Genomic DNA, 13,047 nt, shown 5'->3' with positions numbered 1-13,047 from the left:
GGACACTCTGCCAACATCCATTTCTAGGCTAGTCAAGGTGTGACTTAGCAGGGTGAGCTCTAACACCTGGAGGCTGCTGTTGGCTGCAGTGCCCTGGCATGATGAGACCACCGGAGGGCTCAGAGCAAAAGCTGTTTGCAAACAATTCATCCACTCCCTGCACACTGAGTGCAAGCTCTTCTCATGCCCAGGGTCCTCTCCTCTCCAAAGCTCCGGATGGCCTCCAGAGTGGCAGCAGGGCTATCCCGAGAGGGGCAGAGGCCCGAAGAGCCACACCTGCAGGGTGGCTGGTCCTACAATATCGTCCTGAAATGCAAACAAGTCACCCAACTGTGGAAGGACTTCCGCCCACTCCCATTCAGGCATCCTGAGCATCATGGGTACGGCTATGGAAGCCCCATTCACTCACACAAGCTGACTGCTCAGGGGTCTCAGACACCCTCCTAAGGTCACTGCTGTTTGGGTTAAATGAGTCAAGTCCCTCTGTTTCTGGGCGGGAACGGTTTGTGTTAGGGAATGTCAGCGGCAAGTCTGTGGTAGCGACCAGACCCTGACCTTCCTTGGAGTCACTGACAATCAATGTTCAGTCATCGTGACTCAGAACGGAGACCAACAAGTTTGCAGGATGACTCCAAGCTCCTGCTTTCAGGCTTTCAAGTAGACAACGAAATTGTAACCTTTTTGTATTTCTTATCTCCAATCAATTCTAGGGAAAACTAAAAACCAAGGGCTTCTAGGGTTTCCTAAGCAGGGTGAGGGGTTTGTTTTTAAATACATTTTGTGCAGACTTTAACATTTCAAATAAAAAAACAGTCACTGACCAACGGTCTCAGGTTCCTGTGGCCCCTCAAGAGGAATAGCCGAGCAGCCAGTGAGTGTTGGTGCCCCGAGAAGTCCTGGGGGACACCTGCCAAAGACCCAGGCCTTTCTCCACCTGTTAGCAACAACTGACACTGATACAGATATCGCTTTCTGCACATTCCCCCTATCCCTCCCTCCCTCCCTTCCACTGAGCCTTGATCAAGGGACGATGCGGTTTTACAGATGAAGAAAATGAGGCTCCTGATTTTCCCAGGGGCACATGGCCAGCCTGGATTCAAACCCAGCTCTCTCCAGGGCCCTCGTCCAATCTTCTCTCACCATCACATCCCCAAACTAACCAGGACATTTCAGGCAGAAAGCCAAGGGCTGGGCTTGAAGCCTTGCCTTTGTAAGTCCCAGATGACATGTAGTGGAAGGATCCTCAAGGGCCCAGGTCCCCCTAAAGAATCACCCAGGTCCTTGTGACTCCCTGGATCACTGGGCCCAGAGGGAAGCACTCAGGCACTTTTTCCGACATCTGTCACTTTTTTTTTTTTTTTGGTGAGGCAATGGGGGTTAAGTGACTTGCCCAGGGTCACACAGCTAGTAAGTTTCAAGTGTCTGAGGCCGGATTTGAACTCAGGTCCTCCTGAATCCAAGGCTGGTGCTTTATCCACTGCGCCATCTAGCTGCCCCTGTCACTCTTACTCAAGGCACTGATGGGTCGTTCCCTGGTGCTGCGTCAGACTCCTCAGGCAGTCTGGTAAGGCTGATGAAGTCTTTCTCTGAATCAAATACATGGGATTACAAAGGAAATCAATTACACAGAAATCCCAACACATTCATGGACCCGAGTGGATAGAGCACCAAGCTCTGGAATCAGGAGGACCTGAGTTCAAATCTGGCCTCAGACACTTAACACTTACTAGCTGTGTGACCCTGGGCAAGTCACTTAACCCCAAATGCCTCACCAAAAAAAAAAAAAAAGGCACCAAATAGAATTGTTAACATTAACATAGTGCTTATGCCTCATTTGATCCTCACAGCAAACCTGGGAGAGAAGTGCTGCAAACACCCCCATTTGACAGATAAGGAAACTAAAGCAAACCGTTTAAATGACTTGGGAGGCTTTCCTGACTCCAGCTACCCCTTCACTCCAATCCCTCGACGCTGCCTTATTAGGTGCCCTAATTAATATTTACACAGCACTCTCAATGTATGTTCTCATTAAGGATAAGAAATAGATCCCAGACCTTTCCCTCCCTTCCCCCACCACAAGCAGTTAAAAAAAAATTCTCTAGCACACTAAAAACTGTTTCCGGTTTTATTTTAGAATTTATAAAATTCCAGTGTCATCCATATTCATGAGCCTTTTTACACGTTTGCATATAATCTCCAAATTCCAAAGTTAAGGCCAAGGGATCGTTGCCATGGAAACAAAGGATATGGAAGACATTAAAAACAAGAAATGGGACAGACAATGCCCTCCCCCTGCCCCGATACTTACTGCACACAAGGGACAGCGAGGAGACAAAGTACTAGGTACAATCACCTTATGACCTTTATTTTTAGAGGGGTGGGGTGGGGAGAGGAGAGGGCGAGCCCAAATAATTTGGAAGGGGCGTACAAATAGGCTGCTAGCAATCAAACTCGCATCTAAGACATTTAGCAGTTAATGGAGATGTGCAAAAGATTTGCCAGAGTATTTCATTTACTTGGGGAGGGGTGGTGGTTGTGGACAGTGGATCATGACAAGAATCAAGGGGTAGACGCAAAGGTGCAAAGGGGACAGAGGGCAAGGGCAGTCAACAGGAAAGCTTTTGAAACACTTGTGGATCGAAGAGAAAGGGGTAATGGGGGCCACAGAGCACCCCCCGATCTTCCCCTTGAGGGTACCTTGGGGATATGGAGACACCATTTTCTGGAGGATCCAAGTCTGTCTGTCCCTTCCACTAAGCTCAACCTTCGGCTGGGGACCCATACGCCTTCCTCCCCATTCATCATTCCTATCGATAAGCCTGCTTAAGACAGTTCTGACCGCCGGGGAATGTGGACAGAGCACCTCCAGGCTAAGCTCTAAGCAGGCTCCTACGACACTTCCCAAGCGTCTCAGCAGGGAACTGGGGTCCTCGCCCCAGTAAATGTCTGTGGGGCAGATGGGCCCTCCCAGGATTCCCGCCGCCTCCTGGGGTACCCTCCCCTCCCACACAGACGACTGTAAGAGCAGACACAAAGGGAAGGCTTGGTGAGGGCTGTCAAGGGGACAGGCTTAGCCAGCAGACAGAGATGGCCAATGGAGCCTCCAAAGAAAGGAAGATCATCTCTAGAGCAACCCTTCCTCGGGGTCCCCATTCTGCCTCGCCTCTCTGGTCCGAGGGGAGCCAATCAATGGCCTCAGCATCCCACCCCCCAACCTGAAACAGCCTGCTTCTGCTCCACTCTGCCCTCGGTCACTCGGCGTGGCCAGGGCCAAGGATCCCCAGAGGGGCCCCAGGCACAGGCCAAGGATTGAGCCCGCCTCTCCCACGCTGCCATGCCTGCGAACACTGAGAAGCCCCTGGAGAGAAGCCCCAACTGCTCATGAGACTGGGGAAGGGACTGTTCACCTACTGTGGGGAGCAGAGCATTCAATCTCGAAGGCCGTGGCCAACAAAAAGAATTACAAACTGAAGAGTCTAAACCAAGAGACCAGGTGCAGGGGACCACTACCACACTGGCTTCTGAGGTAGAAAGAAGGCAACTGTAAATAGTGTTGGTTTAGTTTTGGGGGGAGGGGGCAGGGAAGTAACAAAGAAAAAGAAGCAAGCCATTCTTCCTCCAGGCTGTCCAAGCTCCCCCCTCCTCTTGTTCCCTCCCCATGCATGCCGTGTCCCTAGGAGTACCCACTGTTCACAAAGCAAGGTCTGCCCCGGTAATACTGTCAGAGATGGGCTGACTCTAGAAGGGAAGAACAAGGGGAGAGGGCCCAGGGACTGGGGTTCGGGTCTCGTGGGGGCCTGGGGGTGTGTCTGTGGACACGCTAGGCTAACTGAGCAGACAGCTATCCCGGGTGCCTCTCTGATCCATCTTTAGAATCTGCAAAAACCTTCTCCTTGAGGTCCAAGTCTGATTCTCTCTCCCAGTTCTACATCCTGTGCTAAGTGGCCGAAAGCGGACTGCGGTCTATGAAAGGAAGGCCTGGGATAAAGCGACCACTGAAAACAAACCCCAAAGGGGAAGGGCTGGGGAAAGGAAGAGGGCAAACGTTTTGGCTTTTAGAAAGTCAAGGAAATTTATTTCCTGAGGTCACGACACAGGAAGTAGACTCCTCGCCACAGTTGGGGAGATCTCATAATGAAGGTCAGAGTGCTTAATGACATGCTGAGTGGACCATGAAGCTTAGAAAGTCTCAATTACTTTATTATGAAGCATTTCACTTGTGTTTTTAGTGTTTCAAACAGTGGAAAGCCTGTCCCAGAGTGGAGATGTCAAGGAATGGATCCTGAGTGCGAGGTCAGCACGCAGGACCCAGCACTCCAGGCTTCACTAGGAGACCTCTTGGGATGGGTGGGGCGGGGCAGGGCGGGGCGGGGACACACAATTTACATGGGATCCAGCCGCTGGGTCAGATTAAGACACAGTATTCACTTGTGGTGGGGTAGTTTCAGGTTGGCAGCTGGAGAGGTTTCTCCGTTCCGATCATTATCGTTTGGGACCCCAAGGGAGAGTCTTCGGGGCTACCTGAGCCCCAAAGCTTGGAAAATCTTCAGAGCTGCTCATGTCAGGAGCCTACGGAGAGAACAACGGGACATATTCACTCTGTAATAGGATTTCCAAATAGTGACCTCCTACCCCCAGAGAAAAAAATGACCCACCCACACCAAAAAGAAGCCTACAGTAAAGGGGGAGACCCCCGCCACCAACTGCCTCCTCTAGCCCATCTTCTGCACCACAGTCACTCTTCTTACTGGGGGTTGTGACCCTGAACAGAAAGGAGATCCTAAGCACAAAGACCCCAGAACCCCCCACAGCACACACTACACAAGGGGACACAGTCCAAGTGGGACCAAAGCCCTGGTCAGCGGGACCAGGTTGGACATGGCTGCTGGCCGTCTAGACCGAAGGTGCCCCAGCAGGCCAAAGCTGCAAAGACAAACTCTTCACAGAAGCGCAGAGGCCAGTACCTTCTCACTGCCGCCGGCGGCCCAGGGGGCGTCCCTCACCACAAAGCCCTTGGACGGCGCCTTAGCCTCTTCATGGGCTGGGGGCTTCATGTATGCCTGCAGAGCCTCGCTGTCCACCACATCAGCCAGCTGCCGGGCCAGCATCCAAGGAAATTCCAGGTCAGAAGATTCATCCAAGACCAAGGCCAGGCTGCTCCTGTGGGCAGCTCTCCCCCCGCCCCCCAATCTTCCAGATCCTCTGGTTGTTAGATTAAGCACCTCCTTGATGCTAAATTTACCTCCCAGTACACATGTGTGCACCCACCCTTGTCCTGATGGAATACAACACAAATCTTCTCACAACCATGACCATGTCCTCAGGAGGACCAGGGTCTAGCTGGTGTTTAATGTCTATTGATAGCACCGGCAGTGGGCTCACCCCCTAGATACACCCAGATCTGCCTCAATCATGAGCCTCGTGGCTGACACTGAGCCCTCCACCTCCTTGGATCTCGACGATATGCCTCGAGAAAAGTGGTACAAGGCATTATCCTACCCAGCTTAGAGATAAGGAAACTGAGGCATAGGAACTGAAGAAGTCAGAGGGACAAAGTGACAAGCCATGGAGACAATCAAGAACGGGCCAAGCCCAAGAGTGAGGGGCTAGCTACTAGGACAGAGAATCTGATGACCGCCAGGCACAGTCACTGTTCAGGGGTAACCCTCAATTAGTGGGTGGGTTGAGTTTTTGACAAAAGCTGGGCCCTGAGTAAAAAAGGAAGGTGTCAAGGCAGGATCGGGGCCCAGGCCTCGCCAGACCCCTGGTCTAAGACGCCCATCCTCCGGCCTTTCCGTGTCCACCCAGCCCTGCCAGAACCTTCCTGCTGCAAGACACTCACGTATTCCTCCTCCAGATTGAGGATGTGATCAATGGCTTCCTCTACGTTATCAGGAAGTCCGGTCACCGTCACACAATTAGGGTCGGGGGCTCCACTCTGCGGGAAGCGGATGTCTACCTGCAAGAGAAACACCCCTAAGCCCAAAGACTCAGCCCCAGTGTGCCTGGACATCTCCTGTTTCATGCAGCTGCCGCCGAGGGACACGCTCCCACCTGGGTCCCCTCAGCCCCAGAACAGCGCTCACGGTAAATAAATATCACGTCCACTGGCTACCACAAATAGGCCTGGCCTGACTTTGTGGGGGAAGTGCTGAGCATTTGCTGGTAAACCAGCACCCTCCCCCCCCCCCCCCCCCCCGACCACAAGGTCCTTAAGGGCTCGAGCAGATCCATGAAGAGGATAAGGAGCAGACAGAAGTGAGACCCTCCAAGCCGCCCAGCTCCCACACTGAACTCACTTTGAACTCATCCATGATTTTGCGGATGGCCTTGCCCCGGGCACCGATGATGCGGGCGTGGACGCGGTGGTCCAGCGAGACGTCCTCTGAGACCATCTGCTCCAGCTCCCCGACGATCTTCATGATCGCGTCACGAGCAGCTTCTGTGTTCTTTTCGTACCCTGTGATGGTGATTTGGTCCTGCGCCTGGAGACGAAGCAGAGACTTCACTTTCAAGGAGCCAGATGCGCGCTGACTCAAACATCGAAGGCCTGACGTCTAATCAGGGCAAGAAGGGAGTCGATTCTGCTACCGCGGGCCCGGAGAGCCAGCATGGGCCTGAGCAGCTGCTGGCGCAGTACACGGGCGGGGGGGGGGGGTGGGGGGGGGGGGTGTTGGTTGGGGGTCTGGGGAGGAGCAGAACTGAGATAAGCAGGGACCACGGACACGGGTGGCAGAGTGAGCAAGGAGACAGATCTGTGCCCCTGGGACAGGTGATGCCCCCAGGAAGGCGCTCACACTTCCCAAGTCCCTGAGATGGACGCAGAACAAAGCGCAGGGGCCAGGGTTCAAGCCTCAGACAGGGAAACCAGCCAACAGGTTGTGGGAAGACATTCCAAGGCAGCCTTGGGAAGAGGGCACCAGTCAGGGAGGCCTGGAGTCCACAGTCCTGGCTCCAGGGCAGTCACAGAAGGGGGACCCGTGGGAACCAGGCCAGAAGGCGGCCGTCCACATGAAGGCCAAAAGCTGGAAGCCTAAGAATCCATCCGTCTTTCCTTCTCTCTCCTCTCTCAGCAGGGCGGCAATGCTGCTCTGAGCACCCCACCCCCTCAACAACAGCATCACGAGGGCCTGCAGAGTTCTTTGCAGACAAGGTCCCCAGACTGCTCCTTCTCACCTGGTTTTCATCATCCTTGTCAGGAAACTGGATGTTCACTTCATGTTCCATACGGATCTGGGTGATCACTGCCCCCTTTCTCCCAATAATTTTAGGGTGGTACTTGGGATCCACAGTGACATTCAGCTTAAAGCTTCTCAAAGCCTACAAGGAGACGGCCAAGCACGAGGATGAGTAAAAGAAACACAAGTTTAAGAATCCTGGTGCTACCAGGACCCACCGGAACCAAAATTAGAGGAATCCCCTCATCTGTCAAGGCTCCAAGATGAAGGCTGCCGTCCCAAATGAAGGGTCGCTATTAAAATGTACACTTCTGCCTCCAGAAGCGAGGCAGTCTGGGAGGGAAGATGTGGCTGTAGGCACAGCATCCCAGATGTTTCCCCCGCCCTGGCTGGCCCATCAGGCAGTCTGGCCCACACACATACCCGGTCCTCCTGCTCAGCTTGCAGCTCCTTCACTCGCTCCAGGAGTCCAGCCTTGGCCCGGTCTAGGTTGGCAACAAGGCCAGTGATGGCAATGATGTCAGACTGCAGTTCAGGTGCTGGGACTTGGATATTCACCTAAATGACAAGCACCTGACTGAATTGCAGACTCAGAGATACCCTCGCCTGAGAGAACCAACTGATCCAATGGCATTCCAACACAAGGCCTCTCTACATACAATGTGCCTCTGCTCCTGAAGCTCCATCCTGTGCTCCCCGCCCCCCCCAGGGGAGCCCCCAAGCAGGGTCACTGTCAGACCTGGCTCAGGGCTGCCCGAGGGGGTCCCCGGACCCCCAAATGTCACTAAGTGCAGAAAGCCTGCCGTGTACTCTGGAGACACGGCCGGCTCGCCAAGGACTGCTGGAGAGAGGTCCAGGCCCGTGTGCCTGCCCTTAGCTTTGCTGAAGGCTCCAGCGGGGTGCCAGAAGGGGGGCTTCCAAGAAGCAAGGGAGGGACTGAACTGGGGCAGCAGCTGAGAATGTCACTGACCTCAAACTCATCCATCATCTTGCGAATCCCACTTCCCTTTTGCCCAATTATGTAGCGATGGAGATCAAAGGGCACCTCTACCTCGATGGTGACAGGAACCAGCGCCTACCAGAACAAGAGCCAAAGACACAGTAGGAATGGGGGGAGATTGAGAGAAGCCCCCACCAGGGGGAAGCCCACGCTCTCTCTTTTGCATAGCAGAAAAGCAGCTAAACAAGTAGGAGCAGAGCCTGGCCAAGACTTTGGGGCCACTGACCGGGAAGACTCCCGCGGGGGCAGCGCACTTCCCAGTCTTCCAAAACCTTTTCAATGGGGAGTGGCACCAAAGGGCAGCCACCACCTCCTAGAGGCGAGGAGGATGAACTAACTTGCAGCTGATTAATTTTAATTTACTAGAATCAGAAGTGCCCTGTGGAGGAGGAATGAAAAGCTTAGGTAAAGTGTCACACAAAACACAGGCTTTAGAGGGGAAGAAAATAATGTGATTTGCTTCTAAATAAAAATCCACTGGGCGGGGCTGATCTGAGCCCAAACACCTGGGCAAGACCCAGCCCCAACCCCCAAGAAGAGGCCAACCAACCTCGAGAGCTTCCTTGGCAGCCTCACACTTCTCTTTTCGACCCGAAATTATGATGATGTCACATTTCCTCGGAGAGCTGGGGTCAGCCTCTTTCATATACTTCCCCTCCCCGATTTCTTCTCCATTTTCTTGAATAGCTGGCTCCACAACAGGAGCTAAGACAGAGACAGACAAATGGTCACCCATGACAGGTACAGGGAGCACTGAGCCGTAGCCTCTGGCTACCAAAGAGAAGCAGCACATGTATCCCCCCAACACCAGCCAGCCAGCAAGGATTTGTTAAGTGCTAAGTACTGGGAAGAAGAAGAATAAAAAACGATAAAAACAAGCTTTTAAATAGCACCTTCACGTTTGCAAAGCACTTAACAAGTAAGCATCATCTCCTCTGACCCTCACAACTGCCCTGGGCAGCAGGGGCTCTCAACATCTTCATTTGGCAGATGAAGAAATGGAGGCCAACTGAGCCAGTAACTGTTCACAGAGCTCCCAGGTCCTGACAGATGACTCGAGTGTTTTACGCCATCTTTGTTCTTTTCTTTTCTTTTTTTAAATTTTATTTTAGCGGGGCAATGAGGGTTAAGTGACTTGCCCAAGGTCACACAGCTAGTAAGTGTCAAGTGTCTGAGGTCGGATTTGAACTCAGGTCCTCCTGACTCCAGGCCTGGTGCTTTATCCTCTGTGCCACCTAGCTGCCCCCTCATCTTTGTTATTTTAAATGGCTTTTCTCTTTCTAGCTCTTCCTGCTGAACTTTGATGGTAACATACCAAAATGTCGATGATTTAGGTGGGTTTATTTGATATCCTGCAATTATGTGCAAGTCCTCTCACTTTATTTTCTAGCTGACTCTTTAGGGATCTCTAAGTAAACAATCATGTGCCCAAAATGAGTTTTTGTTTCCTCTCTCCAAACCTATTCCTTTACTTTCCTACTCTCATCCCGTGACTACAGTTAGCAAGACTGCAAGGGGCTCCTTGCTTCACCCCAATCTCACTAAGAAGGCTTCTAGTTTGTCTCCATTGCAGATGGCGATCGCACCTCTGCTCACTCCTCTGCTTTCTTGTGTTTAACAGGGATGGGCGCTCTATTTGTCAAAAGCTTTTTTCTGCCTCTATCGCAATAATCACACATGTTGGTTTTGTTGTTCCTAGGGCTAATGATGTCACAAGTATTCCTGATGCGTGTCTAGGGGTAGTCTGTGATCTCTGAACACTTTACAAATCCCTCCAGTAATCTTTGCCTAGAAAACTCCAAACGGAGTAGGACACAACTGAAAGGACTGAACAACAGCAACAACAAAAGCATTTGCTTAAAAACCCACCTGATTCTCAGGTTTTTCTGTTGGGAAAGAAAAGGCTTTTTTCCCCTATGAGTTCATTTATGGCTTGTTCAGTTTCTTTTCCTAAAATAGTCATTTCTAATATTCCATTTCCTGTTCTGTTAATCAGGACGAAACCATTTCCAATGGCCTGATGCAGGAGAGCGCAGCCCAGGGCATACCAAGCTCCCGGGGCAGTGGGCAGGGTGGGGCTGATCTGCAGGCTTCTGAGGGCTCCCTCTTCCCTCCACGATCAGACAGAAAACCTTCTGATATCTGAAGCAACAGAATGAGGCTGGAATTGACCCTAAGACCTACCTCTAGAAAAAGGTTTCTGATACCATGGAACACATTCACTACTAATAGCATCTTCCCACAGAGAGTGAGGGATCAAGGGGACACAAAGGTGGCAAGTTGGGACCCTCGAGAGTAGATGTGGGGTTGTGGGGAGAGAAACGATTCTACTGAGGTCAAATAAGAAGAATGGATTATTTGAAGAAACACCCAACCTAAGGAGAGTTCTAAGACAGTAGTCTGAAATATTATGGCTGAGCGAATGCTCACAGGCTTGGTGCTAGGAGACAACCAAGTCAGCCAGAGCTATCTGTCTTCGTGCAGGGGATGGACAAAGACAGACAGACACTCTTCGTGTAACACAAACCCTAAATCAATTATAAAGATACAAAGGGAGGCAGCTAGGTGGCGCAGTGGATAGAGCTCCGACCCTGGATTCAGGAGGACCCGAGTTCAAAGTTGGCCTCAGACACTTAACACTTACTAGCTGTGTGACCCTGGGCAAGTCACTTAACCCCCATTGCCCCGCAAAAAAAAAAAAAAAAAAAAAAAAATCTTGCCTTAGAACATCTTTCCCAAGAGAAAAGACGACAAACTAGGTGGACCACCCGGACAAAGATTTCTCAAGAGGCTGGGGAATTCTAGAATGCGGACAGGAGCACACCTGCAGACCAAGCCCACCTCTGCCCACCCTCCTTTACAAGAGGAAAACACCCCAAGAACGTTGGGCTGAGAGAGTATAGTTGTGAGCTGGAACCCAACGCTTACAAGTACTTGCTGGGGGACCCTGGAAAAGCAAGCTTTGTGCCGGCACAAGGTCTCAGACTGGTTGTGATCAAGATGCTTTGTAAGCCGTAAAGCCCCCACACACACCTGGGTTCTCCTCCCGGTCAGGAAACTTAATCTGGACACCGTAGTCACGAGTGATCTGCTGGATTCGGGAACCTTTGGGACCCATGATGGAGCGATGGTACTTCTGGGGGATGGCACACTCCATTGTTACCTGGGCCTCCTTCATGGCCATAGAGGGGGGAGGGGAGGGGGGGAGAGGGAGATACAGAAACATAAGATCAAGTGGTTAAAGGCTGCAGGGGAAGGTCATGCTGCACACGAGCCAAAAAACAAAGAGAAGACGGGGATCACAGAGTTCTGTCCAAACACTCACCATGAGAAGAGAAAATCAATTATTCGAGACCAGAGCCAAGCACTGCATCAGAACCGCCAATCCTGCCCAACTATCTCTGCCACATGCTTCATCTGGTGCGATGCCTGGGCAGCGGGCCATGGCCCCCAACACAAATGCCAATCCTCCCCTCCCCACTGCTGGTCAACAGCCCCAGCTCCTGCCCCGTCCCACCCCACTATGTCACCAGGGCACAGGCCAGGTCCTTGCTCAAGAAATGAGAACCAAAACACTCCTCTGTGTTCCCAAGTCCTCCTCTTGCTTCAAGGTCACTCTTGGTGACTTTTCTCCCTCCTTCCTCATGGAGCTCACTAGTCAGTCCTTGTCCCAACCTCAAACTTCTGGACATCAAGAGGCAAGCTGATATGCCCTCAACCCGCTCCTTCCTGCCTCCTGTGCCTGACCTCTGCATCCGACCCTCCCCATTTCCCCAGCCCTGGGGCTTGCCTCCACAACCCTGTCCCATCACTGCTCATCCCTTTCCAATCCCAAGCCAGGATGACTCCTACCACAGACACCAAGCTGTGAGAAATAATCATTAATAATCAATGATCCACCCTCCAAGGCAAGCTCTCCTGGAGGTTCCATCAGGTCTCTTCATCTGGGTCAAGCCCAAGCCAAGCTCACAAAGGAGCCTTGAATGGACACAGATGCTTTTGTCTAGAAAGTATTTTGGCCTGCACAGCCACCCCCAGCTTGGAAACTACTCTGGGTGAGGGGTCTTACACATTCTTTCTCCACTTTCATCTTCCCAAGAGGTGAGTGACCTGACTTCATTTTATTATAACCTACCTCCAATCACCAATTAGATGTGAATGTTCTTAACCAATTACATTTGAGTGCTATATGATGGACCTCCTACAGTTGGAAGGGTGTACGAACTCTGACCCCACTGCCATTTGGTCTGAGAGAGATGGCCCACGGACCTTTCATTAATAACCCACCAGCCTATTAATAAAATGATTCCATTACCCAGAAACTACGTCTCCTATTTTTAGTCATCACAAAGTCAAATGGATGGACTACAAAGTGGGGTGACCCAGTCTCTGGGGCGCCCTCTGTGACACATCCTCCCTCTATCAGCTCTCTTACGCACTTGCCACACTAGCCGCTCCAAACCTGACTGTTTAATTTTGTTTTTCAATTAGTAGGCATTTACTTCTCTCTCTCCCACCCACCCTAAGTGCTCTGTAAATGTTGGCTATCACTGTTTTCCCAGGGCTCTCTCAAATCGCTCCCTCATTATTTCTTGCGACACAACAAGGTTCCACTACATTCCTACCCCATTAATGGCTTGAGCATTCCCCAGTTGATGCCCACCCACCCCAGTTTCCAGTTCTCTGCCACCACAGGAGGAGCTGCTCTGGTCGTGTTGCACACACAGGTCCTTTTTCTTTCTCGGGTCTCTTTGGGGGCACAGGCTAGCAGTGCTGTTGGTGGGAAGAAGGTACGCACTGCTTTCCAGAATGACTGACCAACAGGGCATGAATGTGTCATCCTGTTGGGTGGGAGAGAGAACCTCAGGG

The 13,047-nt window shown here is 51.8% G+C and overlaps 2 protein-coding genes across 4 annotated transcripts in view; one reads left to right on the top strand and one right to left on the bottom strand.

Annotated features, from left to right (window-relative positions):
- The window catches only part of ANO7 (anoctamin 7), a 78,067-nt gene extending 77,696 nt beyond the window's left edge, over positions 1-371 (top strand). The window contains exon 24 of the mRNA XM_043993310.1: positions 110-371. Coding sequence (XP_043849245.1) covers positions 110-371 — 262 coding nt within the window. The remainder of the gene's footprint in view (positions 1-109) is intronic.
- A 3,675-nt stretch (positions 372-4,046) lies between these two features.
- The window catches only part of LOC122748583 (high density lipoprotein binding protein), an 86,000-nt gene continuing 76,999 nt past the window's right edge, over positions 4,047-13,047 (bottom strand). For all 3 annotated transcript variants that reach the window (XM_043994288.1, XM_043994290.1, XM_043994289.1), the window contains exons 19-27: positions 11,212-11,350; positions 8,729-8,883; positions 8,149-8,253; positions 7,602-7,736; positions 7,177-7,320; positions 6,300-6,485; positions 5,843-5,959; positions 4,965-5,093; positions 4,047-4,569 (exon numbers count right to left, since the gene is read on the bottom strand). In XM_043994288.1, coding sequence (XP_043850223.1) covers positions 4,483-4,569; positions 4,965-5,093; positions 5,843-5,959; positions 6,300-6,485; positions 7,177-7,320; positions 7,602-7,736; positions 8,149-8,253; positions 8,729-8,883; positions 11,212-11,350 — 1,197 coding nt within the window. In that variant the 3' untranslated portion in view covers positions 4,047-4,482. The remainder of the gene's footprint in view (positions 4,570-4,964; positions 5,094-5,842; positions 5,960-6,299; positions 6,486-7,176; positions 7,321-7,601; positions 7,737-8,148; positions 8,254-8,728; positions 8,884-11,211; positions 11,351-13,047) is intronic.

This window comes from Dromiciops gliroides, chromosome 3 (assembly GCF_019393635.1).
Source record: "Dromiciops gliroides isolate mDroGli1 chromosome 3, mDroGli1.pri, whole genome shotgun sequence".
Lineage (NCBI taxonomy): Eukaryota > Metazoa > Chordata > Mammalia > Microbiotheria > Microbiotheriidae > Dromiciops > Dromiciops gliroides.
The sequence above is the reverse complement of the archived record's forward strand: the minus strand, read 5'-3'. Positions and strand labels throughout refer to the sequence as shown.